The 16,607-nt window shown below is 41.8% G+C and overlaps 1 protein-coding gene across 4 annotated transcripts in view; it reads left to right on the forward strand.

The window, feature by feature from the left end:
• The first annotated feature begins 369 nt into the window (after window positions 1-369).
• Window positions 370-16,607, forward strand: part of TRIM55 (tripartite motif containing 55) — a 43,409-nt gene continuing 27,171 nt past the window's right edge. For all 4 annotated transcript variants that reach the window (XR_014175258.1, XM_081951617.1, XM_081951618.1 and 1 more), the window contains exons 1-4: window positions 370-602; window positions 1,158-1,330; window positions 9,266-9,431; window positions 11,943-12,038. Coding sequence is in view for 3 of the 4 variants with exons in the window: in XM_081951617.1 (XP_081807743.1) it covers window positions 435-602; window positions 1,158-1,330; window positions 9,266-9,431; window positions 11,943-12,038 (603 nt within the window). In the remaining variant the exon portion in view is untranslated. The remainder of the gene's footprint in view (window positions 603-1,157; window positions 1,331-9,265; window positions 9,432-11,942; window positions 12,039-16,607) is intronic.

The raw sequence follows: 16,607 nt of genomic DNA on the forward strand, positions 1-16,607 counted from the left end.
GGAATGAAAGCTTTAAAGAATGATAAGAACAACTTCCATTCACTAGTGACTTTCACGCACGCCAGTTTTGCCAAAGACAGAGTTGTACATCTGTGGAAACGTTGCTGGCAACTGTCAAAATCTTCCTCCTTTTCCCCTTTCCCCACTCCCTTCCATACCAAAGACAAGAATGTGGTTCTCTCACTCTTGTAGGCTGTCACCTGTCTAAATCTGTCCTTGTGTCAGAGAGGCATATATGGAGAAAGTGAGTCTGGCAGCCAATTGCATTCTGCTTCTAAAATAAACTCCGCTCCCTTTGCTCTCCATTAAAACAATGTCCTCTAGGGAAAGAGTTTTCAAAGGACATTTGATCTTGCCAGCTTTGGAATTCTTTTGAGCGACCTAACCCGGAAGCACCCTGATTCTGAGCTTATGAGCCTTGCAATCGCCAGGAGATGAGCGCCACTCTGAATTATAAGTCTTTTTCTAAAGAGCAGCAAACTATGGATAACTTGGAGAAGCAGCTTATTTGTCCCATCTGTTTAGAAATGTTTACTAAGCCAGTGGTTATCCTTCCATGCCAGCACAACCTCTGTAGAAAATGTGCCAGCGATATCTTCCAGGTATGTTGATTTAAACATTTAAGCCTCCAATTAACATTATATCTAGCTTAGTGATCTCATACTACAAAATCAGGAGAATATTACAGTGCTGGTTTAATTACCAGGATTTTATTTAAATAAGGAAAAAATTAATTAGAGAGAAAGTTGTTTGTTATTTATCTTATGTGTGATTTTGGATCCCTTGCATTTGGAAATGTCCCTTTTATTTATATGAACTGAACTGTTACTTCAAGTATTTAGAGCTATTAACACATAAACTCATTCCTGTTGTTCCTCAACACCTCTAAAAATGGCAAATTTCTCTCTAGCTTACTTTGTCATATTATTAGCTTCCAAGCATTGAACAAAATGATACTGAAACTTATTTATCTTTTTTTCTACTTTTTCGAGATTTGACCTCATGTGAAGTCGACTAATACCATAACAGTGACTACATTAAAACATTAGATCATACCTTAAGTAGATGGTGTGATAGGTATCTTGTGATGTACAGAATGATTGAGAAATAATATACAATTAGCTTTACAACTTTGTTTTACTGCTTGGCAAGAACAGGCCTCCAATCCATATCTTCCAACCAGAGGAGGTACTACTGTAGCTTCAGGAGGTCGATTTCGCTGCCCCTCCTGTAGACATGAGGTGATTCTTGACAGGCATGGAGTGTATGGCCTTCAAAGAAACCTGCTGGTGGAAAATATAATTGATATATACAAACAGGAATCTTCCAGGTAATTAACAATTTTTATCTTTGAAAGATCATTTAACAATCCCATTTAATTTAGTGATGTTTGCCTTTGAAATGCATGGAATTAGACTTCTCAAGAGTTAAAAGCAGAGAATTCTGGAAAATTCAGGCTTGGGAGTTGTAATATTAAGCAGTTATGAAGGGGAAATTGTAATAAGTATGAACAGCAGGACAGGTCTTCTAACTGTCCAAGAAATAATTCTAGACACTAAGTTTTGCTTGCTATCGTTATGTGTCCTATAGGCAGAGATGGTATTCAGCAGGTTCTGACCAGTTCTACAGAACTGATAGCGGAAATGTTCAGTAGTTTGGAGAACTGGTAAATACCACCTCTGAATGGCCCCGCCTCCATCTATTCTCTGCCTCCCAAGTCCCAGGTGATCAGGAGGGAATGGGGATTTTGCAGTAATCTTCCTCTGGAATGGGGAGGGAAAGGAGATTTTACAGTATCCTTCTCCTGCCACGCCCACCAAGCCACGCCATGCCCACCAAGCCACGCCCACAGAACCAGTAGTAAAAAAAATGTAATCCCACCACTGCCTATAGGCCTATCTTGCCCAGCACTACTTTTTAGAGGGTCCTTTTAAAAAGCTAAAAATTAATAGCAGCAAAAAGGGGCCTAATACCTGCTTCTGTGCTCTTCTTTATTCCACTGATTGGCATCTATCTCTCCCCACAAATTGTTTATGTTTGGGCTACAAGCCTATCTCTTATGTTGATCAAGAAGCTTAAAATACATAGAGTACAATACTTGTGTCAAATTGTCACAAATAGAAAATATCCTAAATATATCTGTGAAGGTTAGCAACTTTAAGAAGGGGCTCCTCAAACCTGACCATATAACTACGGTATATGATTGCATGTGAAAGCATGTCCCGTTTCTCTACAAATGGAATGTTTGCTATATCACTAGACTTTTAGGTCCAGGTCAAGACTATTAGACAGCAATAACATTTTGACAACTGTAATATTAATGCTTGGAATTATGCTACATTACTCTATAGGAATTTTAAAAGACAGTGTGCAGACATTAAGCATTGAGAGGAGGGAGAGGAAAGGAGGGTGGAACTAAGATTTAAGGATGTTGTCTCCTTGTTCAACAGCTACATAAAGATCATTAGTGTTAGATTAGGTGATGGATAGGCACACAGAGGCTTAATGGTAACAACAGCTCTTTATTCAATACAACAAGTGAGAACAATCCAGCGAAAGTTGAGTCTGACAGCAGCCCTTTTATAGGGAGCTGTCAGACCCTTCAACCAATAGGATTAAACCTCTGTTCCCACCAGAACAGAGGACCTTGGTGGAAACCACTGTAGTTAGAACAAGTATCTAACACCCCTCCCCTGTTGGATGGAACAATCCTACTTGTTATGTAGTCACGCAGGTAGGCAGGCTTTTGGGTAACTCTGCCTGACCTGCGCAGTTCAGTAGGAGGGGTTTCCTTGGACAGGTCAGATGGACCTGTTTGCTCCGCAGCTCTGCTTGGTGGAAGCTCCTGGAACCTTTCACAGGCTGGGGATGAGGCTTCTAGAGCCGGTTCGCTCGGAGCTCGCTGCAGGCATGCAACATAACCAGATGAGTTTCCCAGTACCCTCGGGCTTGAGCTGGCCATGGAAGGAGTGAGTGTTTGCTCCGTTTGGGTAGGGCTTTGGCTAACTCATGCAGGAGTTACCTCTGGTTGTCTAAGAGTGGAGTTGGAGAGGCGGCCATGGAGTTGGTCAATATGCCTTCTCCAATTCCTACCGTCCTTGAGCTCTAGAAGGTAAAAGCAAGGACCGGTGATGCCTATCACTGTGGCAGGAATCCACAGAGTTCCCCCGGCGTAGTTGTGGGCATATACCGAATCCCCTACGCTAAATGTGCGAATCTTGCTTGTGGAGTCTGGGGCGATGAGGCAGAATAATTGGGGTGTAGCCGGTCTAAGTGAGACCTTAGCGGGCGACCCATGAGAAGCTCAGAGGGGCTTCTCCCTGTAGTGACACTGGGTGTGATGTGCTGAATTAGCAAATAGTGGTCAACCCGTGTTTGCCAATTTCCCGGGCCCATCCTAGAGAGGGCCTCTTTTGTAGATCTCACCATTCTCTCCACCTGACCATTGAAGGCCAGATGGAATGGTGCGACCAGGGCATTCCTGATTCCCTGAGCTGCTAGGAAGGTCTCAAATTGTATGGCCGTGAATTGGGGCCCGTTGTCAGAGACCAAGATGTCGGGCAGGCTGTGCGTGGAGAAAAGTCTCTGTAGCACCTTGATGACCGCTTCTGCCATAATGGAGGTAATCAGGACTACCTCTAACCATTTCAAGTAGCCGTCCACAACTACGAGAAATGTCTGGCCATGAACTGGGCCAGCAAAGTCAATGTACACCCTAGACCATGGTGCTTGAGGTCGTTCCCACTCCTTAGTGGGCGCCTCTGGGGGAGCTGGTCTGGACTCCTGACACGGTGTGCAGGTAGCCACCCATTCTTTGATCTCCCTGTCCATGTTAGGCCACCACATGTAACTCCTAGCCAAAAACTTCATCCTGACAATTCCAGGATGCCCTACGTGTAAAGCGTCTAATACTGCAATGCACAGTTTGGGTGGAAAAACAACCCAGTCCCCCCACAGTAAACAGCCATTAACAACTGATAACTCATCACGTTTGGTAAAATACATTTTGAAATCAACCCCAACAGGCCCCTTGGGCCACCCCCTCCACACCCAGTTCAAAATTTGCTTGATGGTGGAGTCCTTTGCAGAGTGACAGGCAACGTCACTGGATGAGACAGGCCCAGTCTCAAGGCAGTCAATGAGGAGGACTGGTGTCTTGGGGGTAGAGTCAGCAAGAAGTTCTGGCAGCGGGCAATGGCTTAATGCGTCAGTGTGCCCCAAAGTGGACCCTAGTCTGTGGATGAGACAGTAGGAGTAGGCAGCTAGGAAGATGGTCCATCTGGTCATGTGGGGTGATAATGATCGGTCCCCAGCCAGTAAGCCCAACAATGGCTTGTGGTCCGTAACCAGTTTGAAGTCCCGGCCATATAGATACTCATGGAACCTCTTTACTCCAGCCACTGCAGCCAAAGCCTCACAGTCCAGGTGGCTGTAGTTCCGCTCTGCGGCGGACAAGGTTCTGGAGTAAAATGCAATAGGTGCTTCGGTTCCATTGGGCATGCGGTGGCTGAGGACAGCGCTGATGCTGAATGGGGAAGTGTCGCAGGTCAGCACCAACGGCAGGGTCTGGCTGTATTGTACTAGAAAGGAGTCCGCCAACAGGAGTTGTTTTACCACAGCAAATGCGGCAGCCTCAGCTCTGCACCAGGACCACTTCACGTTCTTAGCCAGGAGATGGTGTAAGGGCTCAGCAACGATGGCTTTCTGTTTGAGAAAGACGCTGTAGAAATTAAGGAGCCCGAGGAACGCCTGCAGCTCGGTTTGATTGCGAGGTGTGTGGGCATCCTGAATAGCTGTAATTTTTTGTGTGGTTGGGTGAATCCCAGAACCATCGATTAGGTACCCTAGGACCTCAACCCTTGGCATGTTATTTTGGCATTTCTCTTTTTTGAGACGGAGGCCTTTGTCTCTAATTCAAGCCAAAAGTGTTCGTACACATTTCAAAAGTTGCTCCTCATTTGCAGCCGAAACCAAGATGTCGTCGAAATAGGGTACGACTCCTAGAATCCCCTGCGAAAGCCATTCCATGACGCTTTGGAACAGTCCAGGGGAAATACTAATGCCGAATTGCAGGCAGTGACATTTTAATGCACCCTTGTGCGTCACAATGGTTTGGACCTCTGCCGTAGCACCATCTACAAGCAATTATTGGTATGCGCCATGTCCAATTTTGTGAAAATTTTTCCGGGGCCTAATGAATGAAGGAGGTGCTGTACAATGGGTACAGGGTAGGCACTTTGTTGTAGCGCTTTATTTATTGTGCACTTGTAGTCCACGCAGATGCAGACAGACCCGTCAGATTTGACAGGTGTCACTATAGGGGTTTCCCAGCATGTGTGATCGACCGGCTCTAGGATTCCCTGGCCTACGAGCTTGTCAATTTCCCTGTCAATTTTGGGGCGGAGAGCAAAAGGTACTCTCCTGGGTTTTAGCCTTATTGGGGCTATGTTGGGGTCCAAACTAAAGGAAATTGGAGTCCCCACATACTTACCCAGACTGGTGCCGAAGACATCCTCGAACTCCTTAGAGTTGGCTTCAGCCCCGTCGTCTTTCAAGGCGTTGATACCAGTCACTTCTAGGCCCAGGGCTTGGAACCAACGTAGCCGTAGGAGGCTCTGCAGGTTGCCACTGACCACTGTAATCCCTGGTAATCACGTAGGCGGATGTCAGGGGTGCGAAGATGCTGCTTCTTTAGGCTAGGGATAGCCTGCTTTAGGGTAGACCACGGCATGATGTTCAATGATGACCTGGTGTCGATCTCCATCTCACATGGAGAGTCCTCGATGAAGACTGTGACTGTCAGCTTTTTGGGCCACCTGGTGTGGACTTGGCCGATTGACGTGTGGTAGGTGACTCTATTGTCGCCCTCTGAGCACCGTGGTGGCTTCTGCCAGGCCCCTTGGTTGGGCCTCTGTTGGAGGTTTGGTGCACTTCCAGGCTGCCAGGCAGTGGCTCCGGCACACCCTGGTGATGTATCCCTTTCGCTCGCAGCGCTGGCAGGGTGCGTTGCAGAAAAGGCAAGCCGACCTGGCATGGTCTCCTCCACAGCTAGCGCAAGGCAGGATACATGGTTTGAATTTGAGCACCGGCTGGGCACGGCTACTGCGCATGCAGTAGCTGTCATCTTCCTCGCCTTCTGACCTCTCAGGCTCTGCAGCCTCACAATGTACACGTGTACTCTTTCGCGCGTCTTGTGGAACACTTTTGCACTGCAGAGTCTCGGTAGATTTGACGGCTGATTCGGACACCCTGGCCTCGTCCAAGGTGATCTGCAGAGTGAGGTTAGATTTAGCAAGTAACCTTCTATATAAGGTAATGTCCCGCACGCCACAAATTATGCTGTCCAGAATCAGCTCGTCCAGGTCTCAGAATTTGCAGTACGCTGTGGCCTTGCGAAGCGCCGCAACATACTCATTAATCGACTCGCCCTCTTTCTGGTTTCTGATGTTAAACTCATGCCAGCGAACATGCTTGGACAGCTTGGGGGCATAATGCATCCTCAGCGTTTGCTGGAGCACGGACCAGGCGACTGATTGCAGCGGTGTCATCTCAGAGAGGTCTTTCGCCATCTCGGCCACAGTATCCAAGGAACATGTTCTTCTTGCGGCCTTCAGAAAGGCCAATGAGGTCATCTGCCTCGAGGAAGCAGTCAAATCGTAGCATGTATGAGTCCCAGTGCTCGGTGACTGGGTCATACGGAGTCGGTGGGCGTGCATGGCCATTTTGTGTTCTGAGGGCATTTTGGAATCTGCTGCTCAAAAATGGCTGCTTGAAGCCGCACTGAGCTCTGGGCTAGATGTACTTGCTGGATTGCTATGCTCTTTTTGGTTCACCTAGTTGCCTTCCATCCCACCTTCCTCGCCAGTATTAGATTGGGTAATGGATGGCACACACAAGCTTAATGGTAACAACAGCTCTTTATTCAATACAAGAAGTGAGAACAATCCAGCGAAGGTTAAGTCTGACAGCAGCCCTTTATTTTATTTATTTTATTCTTCGTATTTCTAAACCGCCCCCTCTCCCAAAAAGGGACTCCCTTTTATAGGGAGCTGTCAGAACCTTTGACCAATAGGATTAAACCTCTGTTCCCACTGGAACAGAGGACCTTGGTGGAAACCATTGAAGTTAGAACAAGTATCTAACAATTAGTTTTGATATTAGTCTTGTATATGAGTCTTCACTTTATTCTGCTGTATTATTGGCCTGGGTCTCAGTCTGTAAAGAATTTAAGGTCACTTGACTTCAAACATTTTAACCAGGATAGTTATCTATTCCTTGAGTTTATGATCAAGCAAAATTCCTTGTGCTCAGATATGATTTTAAAAATGATTCAATATATGAATTGCATGTATCAAGCAAGACTGTGCTATCTAAGACAATTATATAGGATGCAATAGTAAATTGGTCATGCTACCTGATTTCTTTCTTTGAAGTTTAAATCAAACATATAATAATTTATAAACATATAGTGATGTGATGGTGGTATATTACTATTACAATTAATTCAAAGCAATGTAATAGGTACTACATGAAAGACTTATTCTGAATGAATTCTATTCTGAAAACAAGGTCTATTGATTCTTTAGCAAAAAAATATCTTTGTGCTTTTATTAACTACATTATAAAATGACTTATTCCAATGAGTCACACTGTTGCAAATGATGACAGTCCATAAAACTAAACAGTTTGCTTAATTTCAGAATGTCTATTGGGGGTCTTATTTTTAGGACAGTTTGTTTAATATGCATGTCTAATAGAGTCTGTATAGCAAGGCGATGTGGTGGAATGTAGTCTGGATTCCAGGAGAGAGGGGTTGAGAGAAAGAAAGCTAAGGGAGCTCCGCCACAGCAATTCTCGAAATATATCTTTAATTATGTGAGTAGTTGCTTTGGTTTGGCAAGGTTTCTGTCTGTAGATGAGGAACAATAAAGGAAACTGCTTAGAACAGACCTGGGCATTTTACAGCCAAGGACCACATCTGGCAGTTGGTAATGGCTCAGGGAAATGGGCACTGACCATATATTAATATATTCTTTGCATTCTACTACTAATCTGACAGAAAGAAAGATTGTGAGGTCTGATTGGTTTATGACATCTCATATCTTTGTCTGAATTTGAACTTCTTCCCCTGTTGAAACTGAGATAACTGATTTGTGACCGGTGGGGAATAAGATGGAACCAGGGATGGGCTGCTGGGAGTTTGCAGGGGTTCAGGAGAGCCTCTAGCTAAGATTCTGTGCAGTTCGGAGAACCCTCAAATTCCACTCCTGGCTGGCCCCGCCCCGCCCACCCCTCCCAGGAGTCCCCACATGGTCCGTTTTAGACTCAGGTAAGTGCACGGAGCGCACGTAGGCTTGGGAAGGGCGAAAAACAGGCCTACTGGAAATTCGGAAAGGCCAGAAATGGGCCTCCACAGGGCCTCTGGAGCCTGGGGAGGCCATTTTCGCTCTCCCAGAGGCTCAAGGGGAGGGCAAAAATGCCCCCCGGCATGGTGCAGGAGGCTGGCTAGGCCATGCCCACATTCGCACACCCACCCAGCAACTGGGCAGAGAACCCATTGCTAAAATGGAGGGAACAGGTTCAGGGGCGTGGCAGGCCTGGGTCATTGCCGGTTCTGCAACCCAGGCCAGAATTCCATTTCCGGTTTGGCCAACCCAGAAGCAACCCATCTCTGACACACATGCATGCAAGTTGTCACAGATTCAGTTCCTAACATCTTCATTGAAAAGAATCAGTTGAATAAAAATGTTTAGTGGTGATTAACAAGGAGACCTAGACCTTTCTTAGACATGAAAGGTGGCTGGGTGATGTTGGGCTTCTCTTTCTCTCTCTCTCTCTCTCTCTCTCCCTCCCTCCCTCTCTCTCTCTCTCTCTCTCTCTCTCTCTCTCTCTCCCTCCCCCCCTCCCCCCTCCCTCCCCCCCTCCCTCCCTCCCTCCCTCCCTCCCTCTCTCTCTCTCTCTCTCTCTCTCTCTCTCTCTCTGCCCAACACACCTCACAAGGTTGTTGGAAGTGGAGGAATATTATATATGATTGCCAGCTTGAGTTATTATTAATGTAACAAAAGCAGAATAAATACCTAGTAAATAAATAAAATAATAGGAATTTGTTTGCCCCTCCCCATGAACCCAGAGAGCTGCTATCCGTCTCATAGTTACCTTCCAAACAGAGAAATATTCTTATCTGCCTCTTTGATTTGATCTTTAGTTTTTAAATTGTTTTTTGTTTGGATTTGCTTTTTTTCTCCTAAATTAATTCCATTCACAGGCCTGAAAGAAAAACTGAGCAGCCAGTGTGTGAAGAACATGAAGATGAGAAAATTAATATTTATTGCCTGAATTGTGAAGTGCCCACCTGTTCCATGTGCAAAGTTTTTGGTGCTCATAAAGATTGTCAAGTTGCTCCCCTCTCAAATGTGTACCAAAGGCAGAAGGTAAAAAAACAAACAAAATATTCCTTTTTTTAATGGCTTCTCAATTAGAGAATTAATAACTCTCCTGTTTATAAAATTAAGTTATAAGAATGCATTGCTAAAAGTACATCATTATTTTCTGCTGAAGTTATCTTGTTTAGATCTTAGGTCCTTGAAGGATTTTTTTAAAAATCTACTCAATCTGTTGCTCCAGCTGGCAGGCACACAATTACAATTAATGTGAAACATTTGAGCCTATGCTGCCATTCCAAATATGGTGCCTTTAAGAGGTAATAGACTGAAACTTTCAATATCACAAATAATCATGATGGGGGAAAAGTGAAGTTTTGTTTGAAGAATTTCAAAACTAATTCAAATTTTTGCCAGAACAACCACTGTATGTTATTGGTGTACAGATGTCCCATGCCATATAATCAATCCAAATGTTTACTGGAGGAATGTTTTAATTTCGTGGCTTCCAAATTGGTCTGGTATCATAGAAGCATTTCTTTATGTTTTCCACATAGTTGCCATCATGTATTGAGTATCCTTATAATAGATACCTTTGTTCCCTATGAAACAAAACTCTTTACGTCAATTTCATTTCCATATTTAATGCAACTCACCATAAGCATCAATTCTTAACCCTTACCAAATTGATGAAATATGTATCATAAGGTCATGAAGGAGACCTTTACACACCCTTTTTATGTTTGTATTGCAATATCACATATAATACAAATACTGTACATCATGGACAGTGTCACAATGTTATGCCATACATTTTACCATTTTACCCAATTACACATCCCTTCCAATACATGCCTATACAGCCCAGCACAAAATATCTCCTGGAGGGTTTCTTCAGATGGCCAAAATCTGCAATATAGTGGGCACAGCATTGAAATCAAAGCTTACCCCATTTGCAGCAGCATTGAATTTGTATACAAAAAGGGTGGGGCTTCTACCACAACACCACATCCACCCTCATACCCCAAAGATGCACCCAACTCCTCCATCAGTGAGTTTCCGTGACATTTCAGACTAACATAGTCTGCATTAGCGGAACTGCTTTTTATTTTTTCACAATGTTCCTAAATGTGACAGGAAAGCAGTATAAATAGTAGATTGCAAATGTTTTAAATTTTTCACTGATAGCCTCAAGCAATAGCGATATGCATGTACTCTCTCAGTCTTCATCAGATTGAAGTCCGGGTGCCACAGGGCAAGCTGAAACACTTGTTCCACTCACTCCCAATCAGTTGCTGTTGACCACAGTCTTTCTAATTATATTTGATTATATTTCTTTTACTCTGAAATATTACTAGTCTGAATCTAGGATTTTTTTAAAAAAAAAGTTAGATCCAAATATCTTCAGTCTTTGATTTCAGATTCTGGCTTTTATTCTGAAGATGCCTCTATCTGCAGACCAATATATTTGTGTCTGTCTGTCTGTCTGTTATTGTTTTTTTAGTTATTAAGATTTTTTTTTATTTTGCTAATAATTTCTTGGACATGGAATAGAAAAGTTCAGTGATGCTCCCAGACTCCTTTGCTGCCATCTGTTAAAGGTCTATTTATTTTTAACGCAGCATTCATGAAGCAGCTGTTTATAGGGAATATCCTCCTGAGAAATGCAACACGATTTCTTGAAAGCCTTGCTGAGGCTGCCATGATACAGAGCCAGTTTATAAGCAGAGCTTTTGGAAGAAGCCCATTATTATGTTTGTCAATATTAAAGCTGAGTACATGATTATCGGGTTGAAAAAAAGCCTGTGGTTTTTTTCAACCTGGTAAACATTATGTTCTCCTATTCTGAAATAACACATGAAAAATAGTGCTTAGAAAAAGTGTCTAAATAGAAAGTGTTATACCTATGCGTATCAATCACTTAGATTTCCTGCCACAGATGACAAGAAATATCACTACACTGTGAATATATAGAAGCTATTGTTATTGTATGTTTATAGCAGTGGTGCTATTCAGCAGGTTCTATCCAGTCCCGGCGAACCGATAGGGGTGGCGGTGGGAGGCTCTGCCCACCCGCCTGTACGTCATCACGTCCCATTTTTGACACCCTGTGCATGTACGCACGCTCACATTTGTGAACTGGTAGTGAAGGTAAATTGATTTCGCCCCTCGTTTATGGTAAAATTTATTGTTGTATGTTTGTTCCCAAAATCACAAGAAACAATATGAAAAGATCAGAGGACAGAATAATTAATATGAAACTGTCTAAAATATTTGTAGTGGGAGAATAAAATCATGCAAATCAGATTTCAATATGAAAAGAAAAAACCTAAATGAAATAAATGGTTATAATAACTTCATCTTTTTTTTGGGGGGGGGGGAGTATTATATTCAGCCATTTTATTTTTGAGGAATTTTATAAACTAGGTTGTATCTCCTTAGTAACGAAATAAAATATACACTTTTTCAGTACCCCTTTAGGAAGGTTTTAATGATTATAAAAAATTAAATCACTACAATGCTTTATGTCTTCTCAAAGTATATGTTCATTTTATATCGCAGTCTGAACTTAGTGATGGGATTGCTGTGCTTGTGGGAAGTAATGACAGAGTACAAGGAATTGTAACTCAGCTGGAGGAAACCTGCAGAACAGTTGAAGTAAGCAAACACTATTTTGATACCATTAAACCAAATTACTATTATTATTATCTCTACAACAATTTGAAGTCATAGCTGCCAGTTCTTTTAACTGGTGTTGGCCTTCATATGCAACAAGATCTCCCCAAGAACCTAGGGTATTATAATGTACTATATAATAATATATTTACAGTATTTACAGCTAATAAGTGGTTTGTGACTGTGCAGCTTAAAAGCAGTGTTTTGGTTTTTTGTTCCAATATGGTCATCCATATGGTGTGTAGATGAGGAATTCCACAGTTTTAGATGCAATGGCTCAATGCTAAGACACTGTCAATCAAAAAATCAGCTGTTCAGCGGTTCAAATCCCTAGTGCCGCATAACAGAGTGAGTTCCTGTTACTTGTCCCAGCTTCTGCCAATCTAGCAGTTCGAAAGCATGTAAAAATGCAAGTAGAAAAATTAAGAGCCACCTTTGGTGGGAAGGTAACAGCACTCTATGCGCCTTCGGTGTTTAGTCATGCCAGCCACATGACCATGGAGACTTCTTCAGACAGCGCTGGCTCTTCAGCTTTGAAACAGAGATGAGCACCACCCCCTAGAGTTGGGAACGACTAGCACATATGTGTGAGAGGAACCTTTACAGTTGTAGGTTGCATAGGTCTTTGTTTCTGAGAAAGAGTTCTTACTGCTCAAGACCCACTCTACGCAACTTCCACAAATGTTGTCTAGAGGCACTAGCCTTCTGGAACCAGTAGACATTTTTGAAATTTTTAGGTAGGTGTTTGCTGCATTAGTAAACCAGGCCAGGAAATCAATTCCCCAGGAAGGCTAAAACTACTTTTATAGAAAACCTTGCAAATTAGATTTTGCTGTAGCTTCTCCCCCTCCTTTATATTTCAATGAATCAAGACAATCTCTGATTCAGTGAAAACATTCTCTTGTTTCTCGAGACTTGAAAAATGTTTCAACCTCCTTTTGCTGACCTGAAGCACTAAGATCTATGAACCCATCTTCCTTGTTCTCTATAATGCAGTATGTGCTCTCACGAAAAGCTAGCAAGCATGGGGATTTGCAAGCTTCTGCTGCTCTCATCATGACAAAAGCAGCGCTGCTTTGCAAAGCTCTGCCCTTCTGGATGTGAAAGTGACATCAGAACCTGTTTTTCTCAAACTGACCACTTGCCCTGTAAGCCTACAGACACCACTGCTTTCAAAGGGATTGTCCCACTTCCCAGTCACAAAATAGCTGACATGGAGGAGATAACCAGTTACAGGGAACTGTTAAAGAGAATGCTACTTGACACCCATTTAGTATTCCCCATTCTCTTGTTTCACTTCCCATCTCTAGATTTTTGGGTTAACAGACCAAGCACCAGACTGCAACCACCTATAATTGGGGGTTGCTGTTGTTGTTATTTTGCTAAAAATGCCTTGTGTTTAAAGCATTCTTGAAAATAATTTTGTTTTCTTGTTTTCAAGAATGTCAACAAAACCATTTATGGAAATTTTATCCCCAATGAAAGATTTAAAGGGGAAAAAATGAGGTAAAGAATGTTTACATCTCAATATGTCATTCTAATTCGCAAAAAATCAATCACAGTCCTTTCCGTAATCATAACGTACGAGAGGAAATAATATAGTAAACATGGTTCAAAATTGCTGAAATTTCTGAGCCAAGGAATGTGCAAAAATATTAGCACTTAAAAGTTAAGACGTCACATATTGCAAGTATACATAAAGGAAGTTTACATATTGCAAAGATGAAATGTGTTGGTATCAGGAGTTTGCAGACCATAGCAAGCCTTTCAAGTACCTTCACGGTAAGAATTAAACTTTCTCCAGAGGAGAGATACTGAAATATTGAAGTTTTAGCAACTTAGGACTCTTCCTTACAGTCAAGCTTAATCCCTGAGATGGCAGAAACCTATTTGGACATAAATCTCTAGTGACATAAAAATTGCTACCCCAAGTGATGATCCTTACTACCATAGAAACAATGCCAACAAATTGTCTTCTCAATTTACAGCATGGGTCGTCAACCTGGTCCCTACCGCCCACTAGTGGGTGTTTTGGGATTCCAGGTGGGCGGTGGGGATTTCGGAGGTTAAAACCTCCTTTTGAACTAATGCGCACGAGAATGCGTGCGTTAGGGATTTCGGAGATTAAAACCTCCTTTTGTGCGAGTGGGCAGGCGAGCGCAAGCGCATGCACAAGCAAACACGTGGGAAGAGGAAGGGGAGGAGTAGAAACTGTTAGCAGGGACAGGCAGAAGCGGAGCAGAGCAGTTGCAAAATAGAAGAAAGAAAAGGCAGGAGAGAATTGTTGTTGGCTAATAATAATAAGTGGGCTAACTAGCTCAGCCTTACATAGCCCTAAGGAAGATTTAGAAAAGGAGATAAAAAGGAAAAGCATTCCTTTCTAAAAAATATTCCGCACTTGCGCAAAAACTGGTGGGCGGTAAGGAAATTTTTCCAGCAAGAAAGATCCATTAGTGGGCGGTAGGTAGAAAAAGGTTGACTACCACTGATTTACAGTGTACCAAGAAGGTTAAGGATGGACCTTGCCATATTTCACTGGCTTTGTTTTTCTCTCTTCCTACCCAATGTCAGTAGCTGGCAGGAAAACATTCATCATTCATTTTCCTTAACATGGAATAGAATGTGGTGGGAAGAAAAGAAAGACAAGTTTTAACAGATGGCTAGACTGCTAGGTTTAGCCATCTGCCTAAACATGGTCTGGCTTTCTGCAAGTGCTTTCTGCGGCTGTGTTCAAAGCAGCCCAATTCCCAGCTGATATTAAGAAGAGCACTAAGTAACCCAAGCAAAGATGACATTGTGATGGGAGTTGTGTTGGAAAGCAGCAGAGAGAGAACCAGGTCTACCTCTACCATTCACCCTGTAGCCCATGCTATGGCACCAACCTTATTAGCTGTTTTTCAAGGTGACATGTTTCAGAGACCAGGTGCAGTTAGCGAAAACTCAATTTGAAAGAAGTGGATTGTCCCTCTGCTCAAAGCATAATAGCTCTTGAAGACAATGGCCAGGAATGGGATGGGAGGCCTAACAAGTGAATCTAAATAACCAATAGCTGTTGGGCTGATCTACCTTTTAGGAATCACCAAATTGCACTATTGATAGAATGGTAACAGAAATGCATAAAAGTTTTACTCACTGCAAAACCTGTGTCAGAATAAGGCAAAAGAAAAAAAAGCACTGATAGACCTAAGGAGATTTAATGCCACTTCAGATGTGGTCTAAGAATCAAATGACCACAAAAGTAAAAAGCAGAATACTGGTACATCTCTGTGCCATAATTAGATACAAACAAAGAAAGGTTCTTAAATAAATGCAAAACCTTTGCTCATTACTTAGCATTTTACAAAACAATCCATTAGAAAGTAGAAGCAATCACCAAGACTGATGTTATATCTTTTCAATAATGACTTATTTACATAGATATAACTCCCATTTTTTCCAAATACTTTCCAAATCTAATATGAGAAATGCTGATTCTCACAAATCCTTTCATTTTCATAGCATTCAATAGGTTTAGCATCCATATGTAATGCATGGTATTTTGGGAAACAGCCTTCATTATGTTTCCCATATTTTTGTTTTCTTTATTTTTGTTATCTTTCTTTATTTAGAGAGGCAATACCCCAAACATCTAATGTGTTTGCACAACAGAATGATTTTACCAATTAAACATTCGAAGTGCAAGACTGTTTAAATATAATTAATGTAAAACTGAAACCATGAATATAAGAAGGTTATATCTAAAAACATAAAATCAACAGGAAACACATTTTTCTGCTCAACAAAAAGCAATACAGTAAAGGAACATCCAAAACAATCTCACAAGGACACATCTTTCATAGTCTGTGTGAGCCAAAGAAACTCTTTTTCATAATTCCAGCTAACTTTGTGTCCCCCAGTAATAGAACATAAAGATCACAGCCTTTCTTCTCTCTATACAATAGTAATAGCTCAAATATTTTTCTTACCTTCATTTGTGCCCATTAGACAATGTGATCTTGAAATCAAATAGTCACTTGGAACTTAAATGCAATCCTTTTCCTGTTGAGTAAAAATGCAACCTTTCTTTCCCCATCTAGAACAGATAGCATATTTTATGACCCTTTTTAAATTGGCTTGCTGAAAACCTTAAATAAGGCATAGCTATTAAAATGGCCTGATTATTCCCTTGCAAAAGCAAAGTATAACTAAACTATATTTAGTTCTGGAAATTTTCACAGGGATTTTGAGTGTTCAATTTATGGAAAGGGAAAACTTATTTCAGGGTATTTTAAATTGTCAAAACTGTATGACGTCCCTGGAAAGTAATCATATTTCAAAAGAGATGGCCAGGACAAAACTATCATTGGAGCCTAAGGAAAAATAAATTTTGGTTTTGTTTAACAGTATGAAATTACATTGTATTAAATTAGTTAAATGCAATTATTAGAATTACTTCTCAAGTTTCCAATATCTTCTTTTACATTTATAATGTAATAAAAGATATTGGAATCTAGAGAAGGAATTCTAAAGAAATTTTAATAATTTACAGATTACATTATTTATAATTTCTAA

This window comes from Natrix helvetica (assembly GCF_964273705.1).
Source record: "Natrix helvetica genome assembly, chromosome: 4".
Lineage (NCBI taxonomy): Eukaryota > Metazoa > Chordata > Lepidosauria > Squamata > Natricidae > Natrix > Natrix helvetica.